Here is a 16,719-nt window from a genome sequence, read left to right as displayed (position 1 = left end):
ATGGTCTGTCTGTTCCCCAGGTACAAATCTTTAAATTTAAAACCAATAAACTTCAGTTGCTAATTTTTAGACCATATAGCAACCGATCTTAGTTGGGATAAAATACAGGATACTGTATTTTAAATCAAGATGCTTCTATAAACCAGCAATAGAAGCTCTAAATCAAGATGCTTCTATAAACCAGCAATAGAAGCTCTAAATCAAGATGCTTCTATAAACCAGCAGTATTGACTTTTTTTTTGTGTAGCTTTTATCCTAATGAGATCGTTTCGAAGTTGAGACTTAACGTGCGCCAGCGGTTTCTTATTTGAAGCTCGTGGTATATGAAAATAAAAATGTTCTGCTTTTTTTTTAATCGCTGAATGGCCACACAGGGTTATGTTGTGACGTTTACGAACTAAAGTTTGTGCTTATTGAGGAATAGAATAAACTTGGGGGGAAAGTCAGAAGAACGAAATCTGAAATATTATGGTTTACTTTCTTTATCGGACTGGTTAAAGGGTCTGACATAATATACATTTTATAAAGTCTTCATTTTAAACTACTTATGCTGCTTACAGCGGATTAAGACTTTATTTGCATCCATTATTAGAACTTTACAGTCTAATTATATCTCACCTGTCAAGTGAAATAGCCACAAGGGTATTTATGGAAGCGCTGACAGACACTCCTTGCAGATACGCTCCAATTTTGCACGTGAACCAACCCAATGTCCATGCTAATAAGAAAAGAAAGACAAAATTCCATGAATAATTAAATTAAAAAAAATATATAAACGAAATGTAAAGCATAAACACTAATTTTAAAACTTTCAAAAACTGCTTTCAGAAATATTGTCTTTCGTACTGTTTTCTCCAGCTAAGAATAGCTGATCAGTTCTCTTTGGTTATTTGGATTACAGTTAAATATTTAGATATTACATTAAGCTGAATTTAAATGAAGCAATTATTATTTAACATATACAATTCTTACGCATTTCTGTACAGCATACAAAAATGCGAAAAAACGGAGAAACTTATTTTCCCCAGTAAAAAACAATGTTCAATTAGATAAGTTAGGGCTGTTTAATGCATTTTCTTAATGTATTCTGAGCAGCATGATGCCCCAGACAGACTCTAGTAAAGGGCAGGAATGAGCTTTCATTGATCTATAATGAATATCTAAGAAAGAGGCTGGGAGCATCGACTGTCGCAAGATAAATAAGGATCTGAGACGTTCGTCATTGCACTGAATTATTTATCTAAAAAGCAATGACAAATAGGAGGTCGATAATCTCGATGCTTTGTAATGCATGTAGTGGCTTTAAGTTGTAGTATTAGTTTCATGGTAAATATTAAAACGAAAGTACCAGCTTCTCTGGAAACTTATTATCTCAGTTCACTTTCACTTTTGATCTCAGTTTGTAAAAGTCCCATCTCGTGGTTATTCGCCGAACAGCAACGTTGTGTTCATTATAAAATGTCAATACAAGTGGCAGCACCAAACGTAGGCGTACCACCACTAAAATTCATGTGAAATTACTGCCATAATGTGAGTTATTCAATTGCACAACTTATAATATATGCACAAAATTCGGGCCATTATCATGTATTAAATGAAGGGAGTCACTGACAGAACAAACATTTTTAAAATTATTGTGTAGTAAAAGTTCGTTGAAAATAATACATTAAAATTTCTATTAACTGGTACTTTCAGTTGTAGAAGAATGCCAGAACAGTGAGTTTTCCATTTAATCAAAATACGAGGTTGACCCAATTCATCATCATCATGAACTTGGTCCGGCTTAGGTTTTTTAAGACCTGTTCCGTTGTAGCTCTTGGAGGTGGCCTTGATCTCGCCATCGTTGTTTTGGTCGACCAACATCTTTCTTGCCTGTAGGTTTGTAGTTAAAGGCTAATTTTGGGATCCGGTCTGGGTTCATTCTTTCTATGTATCTGATCCATTTTTCTTGATGTCGTTTTATGTCATTTACTTTTAATTTCTCGCGGATATCTAATTTCTTACCTAATAATGGTCTTAAAAATCTCATTTGTGCTGCTTCTAGTTCGTGTGCATCTTTCTTATTTATGACCCAAGTCTCACAGCTGTAGAAGACAGCTGGTTTTGAAGTGATGTTGTGCAGTCGTAATTTTGTTTCAGTTGTCATTTGTTTTCCGAAGTGGCGTTTAATCGTTCCATTCATTTTATTATATTTTTGTAGTTTAGTGTGGATGTCTTTCCCTTCATTTCATATTAAATTTCCCAAATAGGTGAAGTCAGATATTTGTTCTATTATTTTATCATCAATAACAGTTTTGACATTGTATGTTTTTTCCACATAATCCCATCGATTTTGTTTTTGAGGTGGAAATTTTCACCTCGTACTTTTTACCTATTTTATTAAGTTCATTTGCTGCTATCTGTAGTTCATCTTCGGATTTTGCAATTATAACTTGATCATCAGCATATAATATAGTTTGGATTTTGTTCCTGTTGTTCAACTGTATTCCGTTGTTAATTGTTTGTTTCCATTCTTTAAGAATTTTATTGATGTAGATATTAAATAAATTTGGTGATAGTCCACATCCTTGTTTGACTCCTTTATCGGTATTAATTGGGTCTGATAGCTGGCCATTAGAATATTTTATACAGACTTTTGAGTTTTTTATAGGTTTTGGACCGCTTTCCGGAGTTGGGTTGGGATATTTTCTTCACGTAGAATCTGCCAAAGTTTTTTCCGGTTTACATTGTCATATGATTTTTCATAATCAATAAAGAGCAGAAATGTTGGTAGATTGAATTCTCTTCTTTTCTCCAAAATTCGTTGTAGTGAGAAAATGGCATCTGTTGTGCTTCTCCCTTTTCTGAACACACATTGTTCTTCTAAGAATTGTTCACTGTATTTATTAAGTTTATTCTTTAGTATATTAGAGTATAGCTTTGCAGCAGTTGACAGCAGTATTATTCTTCTGTAGCTGTTAGGGTTATTTCTGGAGCCTTTTTTTGTGTAAATTGATTACTATTCCTGTTTCCCAATCTTTGGGTATCGGTTGCTTATGCCATATAATGTTAAATAATTTTAGTAGTGCGTTTTTTTAGTAAGGTGCCCCGTATTTAAATAGTTTTACATTCAAATTGTCTATGCCTAGGCTTTTTCGGTTTTTTGATTTTTGTAATATTAACTCTGATTCAATTACAAATAAGAATTTTTTTTTTAAAGTTTGTTGTCACCAAGTATCAGTAATACCAGCGCCTATATCGAAAACTTAAGAACTTCAGCGATTGATTTAATAAGAGACAAATAGAATTATTTACACCTTTTGAAACGTATCCATTCCAAGTAATTATGCCGGTCATCATCTTTACTGATGTTAGACGGCACTGGATATCAGTAATGTAGGGAAGCGTCTAATCCACAGAGAGTGGGAAGCTCGAAGGTGCGGATCTGAGTTGGAATGTTATATTTTTCTCTAAAGGCTAACGTGGTTTTTTATCATTCGAATGAGTGGTTTTGTTCAAGACTATTCTAGAGTAAGGAACACTAAATAAACGTTTTTCTTATTTTTTTCTGTTTTCTTTCTTGAAGCCAGAATTCTGCAGAAAAAAGCGATTTAAAGAACAGTTGACAATGTGAGAGGCCAAAATTTCAGCAATTGAAGGGAAGATGACTTGAGATTATCATGTTTTCAATGGTATATACACTTTTCTTTGCTATGCATCAGCATCGAAAGGCAAGCACGGGTAACATGCCTAAGTGGGCTTTAAACGTAACGCTTTCAATGGAGATTAGAACCCATTACCATCCTGAAATCTTTAAGAAGGAAGACTAATGGAACAAGCGTGTTTCCATCCCGTTGTTAAAATTAGTGATGGGCATACTCGAGAGGTTATAATCGATTATTTCGATCGATTATTTATACACATGACATTCGATTATTTCGATTATACACATGACATTGGATTATGGGTTATTTCGAATAATTCATTCAAATGATATAATCGAATTATTTTATTTCAAGTATATAATTAAATTATTTCATTCGATTATATCATTGGAATGATTAGTAGTAATAACTGCTAATCGTGGTTGTATGAAAGTTGTACAAGGATCTGCAAATATGCCAGAAAACAAAGTCAGTTTATGCGAACTGTAAAAAAACTTCTAGTTGATATTCCGGAAAAGCGGAGGATCATCAGAATTTTATAGACCAATGTAGGTGACAGCGTGAGGGAAATAGCACAGGTTCACAAGGAAATACGGCGGCAGGCGTCCATGCTGCGACTTCACTGTATGACACTGCTGTAAGAAACACCTACAATGAGCTGTCCCTCAATAGAACGAACTCACCCGCCGGTATTGCACCAGATCCGGCGGGTGCAGGATTTTAGTGCGCTGAGCACTGACAGTGAATAATGGACCAGGACCTGGCTCCTCGAGCTTGGGACGGGCATTAGGCGGCAGCTGCCCAGGTGTTGTCTGCTTCTTAGTACGAAGAGGCCTGACACTTTTTTAAGGCCGTTTCACACAGGTTTTGCGCTGTCGCAGGTGATGAAGGTGGAGATGGGCATTTGCCTAGGTGCTACCATGACTCAAGAACATAAAAAATAAAAACAAGTAGAACGAACTGGACACTGACTGGAAAATGGTCGGAAGAATCCTGCTTCAAACTATGAGGGGTTAGAGTATACCAGCAGCAGCAGCAACAACAGCATGAAGTTTGGACCTGTCATGCATGACCATAGCACTACAGGACAGCAAGGGAAATGTGATTTTCTTGGACATGTTTTTCTGGGAGTCCATAGTTATCTTGATTTCATTGGATCAACGCCTAAACCTTAATTAAACATCGTTGCGGACGAGGTTTACGCAATTAGTTGACCACCTACTGCTGAGTTGATGGCTACTTTCAAAAGTATAATGCACTTTGCTTAAACTTTGTCGCACTAGTTCAGAAAACATAAGGGTCGGAAGAATCCTGCTTCAAACTATGAGGGGTTAGACTCTAACCGTTAGAGTATAGCAGCAACAGCATGAAGTTTGGACCTGGCATGCATGACCACAGTACTACAGGACAGCAAGAGAAATGTGATTTTCTTGGGCATGTTTTTTTGGGAATCCATAGTTTTCTTCTTCTATAATGTGGACTTTTCCTTTCTTCAGTGACCTCTATGATCACCAGTCCCCAATCCTACGGAGAATGACATTGATAGGATTGCGCCCGACATCGAAAACCACTGCTATCGATTCTACAGGAATTAAGAAGACTCCGTTAAGTGTGCATGGGCTAGTATAACACCAGAATATTGTTACCGGAAGTTAGTGGAGTCCATGCCGAGATCAGTTGTCGCTATATTGCAAACAGAAGGGGGAGGCTACTGCATCATGTTACTTGCAGTTAGGTTTACCTAATGCTATGAAAGTGGGAACTGAGTATATAACATAAGACGCGCGCGAACTATACATATATTTACTGATCAGTCCTCTGCTACATTAGTCACACCATATGTCAACAAATGAAGCGGCTGTCAGCATAATAGACATACTCGTAATGTACAGTATCTCTCTTGTTTATCGCTTCCGTTTTGCATGCTGAACTGTGTTGCTTAACTTCCACGTCTGGCAGTAAGATAATAATAAATTGTTTTAAAGAACCCTAATTTCCGAATCTGGATTACATTAAAAAGTACACTTCTTTTTCTTCTTTTACAATTAAGCATGTTGCTTGTTGGGTTAGGACAGCTCATCTTTCAATCTTCTTGGTCTTCCCCTACTTCGTTTGCCGATGCCTTGAGTCATTACTTTTTTTTGCCCATGTGTCATTATCTATCTTATTTTTCCCTTTATTTTTTCTATTATATATCCATTCATTAATAGGTTTTTTTTTGCATTGTTTCTTTATTTCTAGTTTTCATTTCTCTGGTTTTATTTATTTGTTTTATTTTTGCTGTTTATCTTATATTTATTATTTTAACATATTCATTTAATTCTTTTTTTATTTCTTATTATTCGCCAAAGTTTTCTTTGTGTTTCACAGAAATCATGTTCTAATTCGTTTGCAGACCTATTCCGATGCTTTTATTTTATTTTTCTTATCTCCTCATCGATTTTATTTCAAATCTCCTTGTATTCTTGGTATATCTGTACATCTGTGTTAGTTGATGAAAGTTTCAATATAAAAGTTACATCAAAAGATGGATTTCGGAATGTAGCCACCAAAGACCAGACCATTAATTTTTCCAGCCTAATTATGCTTGTAATGGCTTTAACGGTTTGAATACTTTAATTTCTGCATTAATTTTTGATGCGGTACAGTTATCAAGTTAGCACATTAAGCAGTTTTTCCAAAGTTTAATATGACGGTTAATTAATGGCTACTTTTCAAAGCTCTCATTATGGATTAAACGTGTGCCTACCATAAAAAAAAAAAATCATTGAATAACGCATCCAAAGCAATTTTTCCAAAGTTTAATAGCACATCGCATTAAAAATCTCGGTTTAGCAATGGCGCTGTCCGCAATAGCTTAAACGAATAAACATAACCAACAAAATGCACCTTAAGTTTTTTATTTGTTTATTTGATATATATGTATATATCATATATTGTGAAAATGGCAAATTTTTCACCGTACGTCTGCCTTAGAAGGCTATTGCCTAGCCGAGTACCTCATACTTTTTCCCACTGCTGTACTATATGTAGTGCGACACCTACACTGTGCCAACGACGCCCTTCTCCTTTTCCCCACCCGACTGTACATCTCGTTGGCGCCGCGTCGGGTAAGGGCAATGATTGCAATCCTATCCCACCTTTATTAGTTGGGTCCCTTCTCATCATTGGAGTTCCTTTTTCTTTGTATTTTGTCCTTGGGAATTTAGTCCCCCCCACTAAATTAGCGTTTTAGCCAATATGAGCATAGTAGAAGTCTAAAGAGGGGGACCTATATATTCAGGTGCGAGACAAAAGGAAAGGGGAGGTTGTTGAAGGGTTGAAGAGAATTGAAGTCGTTGAAGACTAAGAGGAAGTCTTCAACCACTTCAACTTGAAGAAAAGGAGAAAGACTCCTTTTCTTGAGCAAAGCAGGCAATTTACTGGTAAGTTCCTTATATTCTCACCCTAACTTTATAACACGGTAACTGAAATATGAATGAAAGTGTCAGACGTCCATAACTACCCCAACCCACAATGAGTAGGATATTGCTAGCACTGAAACTTTGCGCGATTGCTGGCTCTCTTGGACCCCTCCTTGGATAGCGGGATTTGATGCTAACCTATAGTGGGAAGGATGTTGCTGGCACTCGTCAAGGTGCGGGATACAGATTTCTCTCGCCAAATGGCGATCATGCAGGGGTACCTTCCCCCTGTAACTTTAACTCCCCAACCCCATCCCCTACTTTGCCTTACTCAAGGCGGACTACCTCCTTACTTATCAGTCTGACCTCTTCTTCCCCACTTTAAAACCCAACTTGTCTGTACCTTATAATCATATCTTTCTCTTCTCTTTCCTTCATTTTTTTTGGCCTCCGTCAGGAAACTTAAGCGACCCTGGCGGAGGCCACCCAGAGTATGATGGGCAGCCTGGCTCACCTCCCCGTGGTGGTGGGCAAAGTAGGGCCCTGCGGCCAAGAAGCCAAACATATAACAACAGAACAAAACACAATAATTTATAAACCAGACGTTACACTTTTCTGGCTTTGCAGTAGTTCTGCATTCCATCACAAAGTAGATACGGCGCAGATGTGGGAAACCACTAGTGGCACCTTCCACAAAACACTATTCTGTCTATAACTACCTCTTAACTTGATAGAGTCTAATAAGAAACATTCCTCCTCGTTAGGAACACCTACTGATGTAGAATCACTCTTATAACACCTTATTAATTAGAGTGTAACATATAAAGTAAATCCATTAGTATCAATGTGATTACTCAAACCCAGATTGTTATACATAGATGTGGTACGGCACTTGTATATACATATACACTTACGAGAATTGGATCCTAGAGTACGAGCAATTCCAACGGAGAACTACACAAAGAACATTAACCTATTTAAACACGTACCAATAGCTATAAGTACCATTAGTCTTAAGTGCGTAGTGTACCCTTTATTTCTGGTTTAGTATGAGAAAGGAGTCGGCGTGTAATCAGTATCTATTGTACATCTTCCTTAATTCAAGAGTAAATAAATTGCGGTTTGTTTATGCATCCCTACCCCTGACCTATTCTCTTGCCACACGTTAACCTTGGTAAAAGAAGCAATATTTATTAGCGGCATTCTGAGATCTGACTTCAACATATGCATAATTATAGGAAGATTTCAGAGTGAGTTAGTCACAACCTATGACCTAAGCAGCAAGTTCCCCTTACCACGACGTTAAGAGGAATTTTAGGGCATACGAGGTCACTGTCCAATTACAGTACCACTAGGTTGTATGCAGGCGTTTTCTGGGACATCCTTAACTAAGATTTAAATAAAAATAAATTTTGGGACGACCAAACGGTCAGAGGAGTTCACAAGATAGATAGAATACAAGAAACAGCACCGTATTCAGTAGTCACAGGCTTGAACCCCGGTCACTCAAGGCATGTGTACTTATGCACCCGCGCGCCTGACCACTAGGCTACGGCGGCCTTTAGTAACAACCAAATCAGCTCTGGAACTTAGGCAGTGCACAAGGCATCTTAGGTAACACTGATAGTAAAAAGGGCTTACTCCCTTCAGTACACTGATGTCCAGATTACAGACCTGCATAACAATATACTGCATTTGTTTATTTGTTATACTGTATATATATTTGTGTTATATGTTACATGTGTTCATTTAAAATTGTAGGGAGTTGTGATCATGGAATTACTTTTCATCTATGGGGACATCCATCGACACTTTCCAGGATGGTAGTCAAAGACTGAAATGCAAACCTTTTGGAAATCAGAAGAGCTTATGTTCCCTAAACACTGGCCCTTGTGGGTTATCTGTCTTTATTTTAATTATCATGAATGTGATACTCTTCCTTGTGGGGATATATCTTCCTGAACAGGGATTCATGCACAGGCACTGTTAGAGGTGTTCCGTTAGTTTATTTTTAATATTATGATTTAATTTATTTTCAAGATAAGGATATTTTAGGGGTATCTTTCCAAGTACTGTCCGATCGCGGGAAATGTGACCATGGCTGGTAAAAAAAAAATCAACCCCAGGGGCTGACATCTGGTGAGTATGATGTTTGCGGGGTGATACCGTGTGCCAACCTCTCGCCAGATCAGCTGACGTCTAGAATCGCTGCTGAGACTGAATCTACTCTCATCAGTAAAGAGTACCTTACCCCATTGCACTGCTTTCCAGTCCTTGTGTTCGATGCACCACTGTAAACGGTGTCTCCGATGGGCAGGTGTTAAAGGGACACAGCGTACTGGCCGTTGGGCAAACAGTCCACCTTTGTGGAGTCGCCTGGTCACAGTAAACCGCAATATCCTGTGTCCTGTGCATCTGGTTTGCAATGGATCCCGCTGTCTGGTGTCGGTCCCTCTTGGCCTGTAGGAGTATATAGCGGTCATCATTGGGTGTTGTTTTTCGTGGACGACCACCACTGGTCCTTCTAACAGCTGTACCTGTCGTTCTGAAGGCCGACCACTCACGTGAGACAATGCTATGAGCGATACCGAACTCTGCAGACACACTCCTCGCACTTCGACCTTCCTCGAGCTTCCCAATTATTCGGCCCCGGGTCAAGTCATCCAGATGTTGTCTACTGGCCATTTCGTTGTCTGTAGCACTGTATGAAACCAATCGAACGTCTGTAACAATCGTGCTCACCATTCGGTAATTTGCACATAACTGCTGAACTGCTGCTGTTATCTGTTTATGTGACCCCTCTCATCACGATTCAAATTTTTGAATGTGCACCAGCTTTCTACTGAACAGCCACAGTTATGCAAACCGCCACAGGCTGTTTCGTTTGATTTTGTGGTTGTAACCTTTAGAAAAAGTGTTGGTCCTTACATTTTACACACCAGTGTATAAAAGTACAGTTTGAACAGGGTTTAAAATATTCGCATTTTTAATCTAATCACCCTTTTTCAGCAATTCAACCATGCCGAATTAATCATGCGCACATAAAATCCGGGTCACATTTCACACGTTCTGACAGTATAACCTTAACTGTTGTATCAGTGTGTTTGTGCCGGTTTCGTGGCTTAACAGTTCTCATTTTCTACAATAGTTTTGGCGATATCCGCGTTCTCTGTAATTAAGTGACTGTTTCCTATAATTAAGTAGGCGCCTCCGTAGCCAGGTGGGAAGGAGCAGCAGTGCGTAGCACACGCTTCTTGATTAGACCGGGGTTCGAGCCCGTCACCACCAAATACGGAGGATGCGGGAAGGTCAGGGAATGACCACCGCATATCATGGAGCAATATGGCCTTAGTTGCTAATGCTCCTAAAATGCAAATAACAAACAATAACAAACCTATAATTAAGTGACTCCTTTTAATTGTAGCTTTGATCTTCCGAGGACCGTACTTATATCATTTCAAAAGGTACAGATAACGATGTTAATATAGCTGTGTGATCTAATTGTAAGTAGATCACACAGCTGTATTAACATCTTTAATTAATACTGTTTAATCAGTATTGTTTCAGTCGACTTTACGTTTCACTATAAATGCATCAAGAAAACTGGTGGGGAGGGGCGAGATTACACCTAGGCGACTTCAAGCCGTAGTGGAAAGTGTAAAACTTTTCTTGTATTGTGCACGAGATAAACTGCTTTCACGTAATAATAACCTTTAAGGGTAAAAATAAATGCTTCATCTATTTTTCATGATAAAAAAAAAAAAAAAAAAGGCTGCAAGAGTTTTCTAATCGTAGGAGCTTTAAATAATGACTTGAGTAAACAGATCTTTAGTTTTCGTGCATTATTCATTGAACAAATGCATAACGCTGGTTATGACTGGGTTGACGAACACTCCAACATTACGGTGTTTGATGCCTCAAATTTATAATAGATAGCGATAAAGCTGTTGTTATGGAAAAGAAAGAGAGAGAGAGAGGGAGGAGTAACACCCTGAATACCAAGCTGACAATCCTGATTATAATTTAAATAAATCGGTATTTTGTGAGTCCTACCTGTAAACAATATTTTACAAGATTGGTTATCTGTTTACCATTATTTTTAAAAGATAATACTTGAATCATTAATTGGTCATAGTGTGTTATTTAGTAAGTCAAAGTTTTTAAAATATGCTACATGCATTGTGACGGATTTAGGCACGAGTGACGCGTAGGACTTCAGAATTTATGAGGCACCCAAATTATTATATCTAAGGCTAAGACTAATGTATCTAGATGTTGTTTTAATCATTATGTCTCTATTTAACAGTTCAATTAGAAAATATAAATTACGACGAATTAATCGACAGGTTTCCAAAGCAGTTTGTCGATTAATTTCTAAGAAAGCATATGCAGGCATGTGCTTTATTTATTTATTATTATGATTGTTGTTGTTATTGTTTATATTATTTCTCCCTGATGGGGGGGGGGGGGGGCTTCCACCTGTGACGGGTACTGATACCAAGTGCCAGTTATTATTATATTTTGGCAGTTACCTGAGTAATTACTTGAAATTACCTGAGTAGTTACCTGAAACCAATGTTCCAGTACGACTCTGGACACTTTATTCACTGATTAACAATTAAAATATCTGAAGTATTTAATTTATTAAATACTTTAGATATTTTAATTTTGGTGGTCATTTATGAGGATGGCGCCTCCGTAGCCAGGAACAGTAGTGTGAACCCTGTTAGTATGGACTAGAACCCCGATCTAATCAAGAAGCGTGTGCTACGCACACGCTTCTTGATTAGATCGGGGTTCTAGTCAATGACCACCAAATACAGAGGATGCGGAAGGTCAGGGAATGACCACCGCATATCCCCAGCCCGGATAAAGGGTTGAGGGTTGGCTTCAGGAAGGGCATCCGGCCGTAAAAAATGCCAAAAAAAAAAAAAAAAAAAAACGCTGACCTCATATATAATGGGAAAAAGCGAGGACAAAAAAAAAAATTAATAAATGAGGATATATTTAAGTTTCTATCTTTCAGGACAGATGCGTGTAAGGCGATTTTCAGTTTGACAGTCTGCCATTAACGACTAACGAAGTTTGGTATCATTTTGAAAGGAACAGGACTTGGTGAATCAGGGCACATTACCTAATAAATAATAATATACTACCATTAAAAAAAAAAAAAAAAAGTCAATTTCATTCTAAATTTACTATCCCATGCAGATCGATGTGTTTTGAGCAGAATTTTTTTTTTTCCCTTTGTAATCCTTATCTTCTGAATTCAAGAGTAAAGATGACGCGATCTTTATACAAATTACTCGCGCCACACGTGGACAGTTTTAAAATAGGACTCCAGAGCCTTATTGCTAGATTTAACTACTTTATAATAGTCTTACCGCCAATGTGTTTCGATAAATAAAAAGACAGCACTGAGAATGCTGTGATATTAATGATAATAGAAACGTATTCTGTGATAGCAGAAAAAAACTGTCCTTCTTATGGCAGCTAATTAAAACTGTCTTGAACTCCAAGTTAAGGTGATAGAATAATTAAAACTGCCTGCAAATTAGTTTATGACGAAATATATTCATTCGCCCTTAAATTCTTTTTTTTCCCTTCTAGTTCCTCTGTTTAAAAAAAGCTGCATTTTGTGCTGTACGGATGAATTTCCTGGAGAAGTACAAATCACCTACTGAAAAAATAATAATAAAAAAAAACTCAATTTAGAACGAGTTGTTTCGAGATAATTCCACTTGAGTTGGTTTTTCAATAAGGCGTTGAAAACACTTGAGGCATTTCGAGTTTTAACATCGGTAATAAAGTGTAATCAGATATTTCAGTGGATGGAATGAACCTGTTCTTAATTTCTTTCTTAATTATATTGTTTAGCAACAATATTATTATATGCCATCCACTTAGCAGTAGAACAGTTTTATGTTAATAGATAAATTATAAATGAACATGCCAGTTTAGTTAATGTACGCAGTGAAAAAATCGAACGCACCTGATACATTACAGGTGCGTTCGATTTTTTTTCTTAAATTAATTGAATTTTTTATACTTTATTTTTCTGTGATTAATAGAAGTGAAAAGTAAATTTGGTTATCTCTTTATCAATTAATTACTAAGATTATGACTTTATAGAACACTTAATAAACCTCTAGTTTTACGTTCTTTAAACTTAGCCTTTGAGTTTAATTTCAACGTCATAATATTTGTTAGTTTCTCGATATACTTTTAAGTCTATATTTCCCCATACTCTATATTTTTAAATCTATTTATATATATCTACACAAGCGACGCCACGTTCGCGTGTCTTACATAATAATACACGTGAAGAGTGCATGCACGGATTGTCTAAAGTTAACAATACTGCATTAAAACTACATTATACATCGATTCATTTCTTTTTCCCATACAATTTGAATGGAAAAAAGAAATATTATCTGATTTTAATGAAATTTGTAATGGCTGGACAAATATTTTTAAAAGGTTCAAATATAAATTTAATGAAAATCTGTCCACTAGAAATTCCCTATTTTTCATACCGACAGACGACAGACAGACTGCAATTTTTTTAGATAGGAATAAAATCTATCAGGAAAAATAAAACTGCACTGTATACTTACTGGTGATGTGATTTTTGTTCACTTAAAAATGGTTAATAGAATGGGTAATAGTTAATGTTAAAAATGGTACTTATATTCGGCATTTATTGCATACTGTAAATGACTTTCCTGTTTATACTCCGAGTCAACGACATAAGGGATCAGCGGAATTACTTAAACGTTTTTAAATAATGAATAAAATGCTATGATTAAGAGAAAAGACAAACATTTATTATGTTTGTCTTTCGTCTGAAAAATTGGTTAATATATGATTAAAAATTAAGCTGATAAAAAATAGTCTTAAAATGCATTTTGGTGAACGGCAAGACATTTAAGACGATAATTTTAATTGACTAAATCTTAATCGGTATTTGAATGCCGTTAACGCTAAAAAGCAAGAAATATTTAATTTCATATTAACTTAAAAAGAAAAGAACATAGGTAGCTCTTTTCTTTATATTTTCTAATTTCATTTTCTATTTTCAGTCAGAAGCCAAGCGCGTGGCGGATGCAGATCAACCTCCCTAAAATTGCAGAATATGAAAAAATTCTTGGAATATCAAGAAAATATTAAACTCTTTTTTTTATGGCCTAGACTCCTTTCAAAAATAAAGATTTCTTAGATGTTCACGTTGAAGACGGTTAGATGCACTCAAGTTATTTGTATATTTCCCACGTGGTGTAACCGAGTGGCTTACGAAAGATTATTCTTTACTATTAATGGTTTTGAAAGATAAGTTTTCGTCAGATCATTTCTAAAGAGAGCAGCATGACGAAGCAGAAAAAATAAATAAATAAACGCTCCCTGCGATAAACTGGGAATTCGAGAACATGGATATCTGTCAACTTGCTACTGTTTTTTTGCAGAGTGTCTACTTCCATAGACGCTTTATAAGCATGCGAGTTATCTGAGTTTCTCAGCTGTCATTGGTAGACTTCTTATAAAGAAAAGAAATTGGCAGTGGCTTCACATATATTCAAGAAACAGAGGGAAGAGTAGAGGATAGCGAAGAGTGATGAGACAAAATGAAGGTGCTATTTGACGCACTAATATCGAATTTTCCGAAGAGTGTTCCTTATAAATACTATTAAATAGGAATACAAATTCCATGCGCCAAGTTGCCATGGCGCTAAGAAATTTCTGCTTGCGCCAAGCTTTTTTATAGGTCTCTGTTAGTAGTTTTGGAAAACTTTGCCATTGATCGCGACTAGTCAGTTACAAGACAAACTGCATGACACAGATATGAAAATGGAAAAAATAACCACTTCTGCATTTCTTACTAATTTTAGTAACGGTTTCGAAATGTTATTTGTATTGTTTTCCTGTTCCTGAGAATTCAACAGATTTCACTAACTGACCTTATATACATACATCTATGTTTCACAAACACACAATAGAGAAAAAGACGCAGAAGTTTAAATTATTTCTTCCATTTTTATGTTGGAAAACATAAAAATGGAAATCCGTCATGATTAATGATTAAACGTTAATGATATCGAAAAGAGAGAAACGTTACGCAGTCTGATTGTCACATAATTTGCCAGCTGTTCTTCATCAACGGCAACGTTTAAGGAAGATTTCTTCGGAAACCATTTGTACACGTTTGCAGGTACTTCTTTGCAGTGACTGCGCCCATCGTTAGTGTAAAACTAAAATTATTAAACGTAGTAATAAAAGCAAAGTTACAGAAAACGAAACAGCCTTAAATGACGAATTTCTTTGCTGTAACATCGGAAAAATGTTCATGATAGTTAATGGAGATTTTGCTTCTTGTCACTCGTTCGGAGGGATGTGAGTTGACTGGAGGAATACTAAAGTTTTCAATCGGAGGTGTAGTCAGCCGAGCTCAGAAGGAGGAGGAAGGAGGGGTTTCTCGTGACTTTTCATCCAGTTCCAGACTTTTCAGCTCGCAAAACTTGCATATCTGCACCCGAGTACACGCTTGTTTAGACGTAATATGAAATGGCTCAATATGGTCTGAGTCACTGATCAACAAAATGCTGTTAGATACGTATTATGTAATTATACAAAGTTCTTAATTATGAAGGAGGTCCCTAGATTTTCGGGAGATTTGTAATGCTCTAGGTATGGGTAAAATTTGGCTTAAATACTTAACTGTTAAAGTATATGTTGTAAAAAATACATTATTATTTTATATTAATATTCGCAATAATATATATACGCATATTTGCCTTCGTGGGTAATAGAGGCCGACAGTTTGGGGTTTTTCAAAGGTCATCTGGATAGTACTTTCGGGTAAGGGAAGCGCATAGGATGATAGGTTTAATTTCCTTTTTTTTATTAATTATTATTATTTATTATTTATTTTATTTTTTTGTTTTTATCATTGTTTTGTTCGGATTTTTTTTTTTTTTTTTTTTTTTTTTGGCTGGTGCAGCATAAGCCATACGCTTTCTTGCACCATGCGGTCATTACTAATACTAATACTAATTTAAAAGTAGTACAAATTTACATATATATAGATTTCTGCTACTTTTAAATAAAACGTATAAAATTTTCAGTTTATATTTCGTGATAAAGAAATAAAGATTACCTGATGAAAACTGGGTTAAGAGGACTTTTCAAGATAGAGACTACATTTTTTACTATATTTTATGGAATCATTACGAATACATGAAAATTGTAGAATACATGACGCCGAGTGCTTCTCTCTATCTTGCTGCTTGGTCACTCGGTTACGAATAGGGCATAATACAGTAAGGGCCGTGCAAGGGTATTTAGGGGCTTCGTTTATTTATGCTTTCACTTTGATGGCTTCCTTGAGTGGAGTCCTCTAGGTCGGCGCATCCAGTGCGTCCCCATTTGCACGGCCCTTAATACAATAGTTGAATTAATTTAGTATGTAATGTACATATTATTAATATTTGGATGTTTGAAACTTTCAAATGCCCATCTTAATATTAAATACTTACCCTACATTAATAGATCAGTCTGCTACGCAGTGAATATTATTATAACCGTTATAATTAATTTACATATTTAATAAAAAGTCTATCTACTGTGGCTGACTGGGCAGAATGGGGTTTAGGAACAAAAACATGCAGATGTTAAAA

The 16,719-nt window shown here is 36.3% G+C and overlaps 1 protein-coding gene across 1 annotated transcript in view; it reads right to left on the bottom strand.

Annotated features, from left to right (window-relative positions):
* LOC150081727 (neuropeptide SIFamide receptor-like) overlaps window positions 1-16,719 on the bottom strand; it is a 47,443-nt gene that overhangs the window by 10,919 nt on the left and 19,805 nt on the right. The window contains exon 2 of the mRNA XM_090379599.1: window positions 619-718. Within this exon, the coding sequence (XP_090235725.1) occupies window positions 619-718 (100 nt within the window). The remainder of the gene's footprint in view (window positions 1-618; window positions 719-16,719) is intronic.

The sequence above is a fragment of the Mastigoproctus giganteus genome, chromosome 8 (assembly GCF_048544385.1).
Source record: "Mastigoproctus giganteus isolate SK-2022 chromosome 8, ASM4854438v1, whole genome shotgun sequence".
Classification (NCBI taxonomy): Eukaryota; Metazoa; Arthropoda; class Arachnida; order Uropygi; family Thelyphonidae; genus Mastigoproctus; species Mastigoproctus giganteus.
This window is presented reverse-complemented; position numbering and strand designations above follow the sequence as displayed.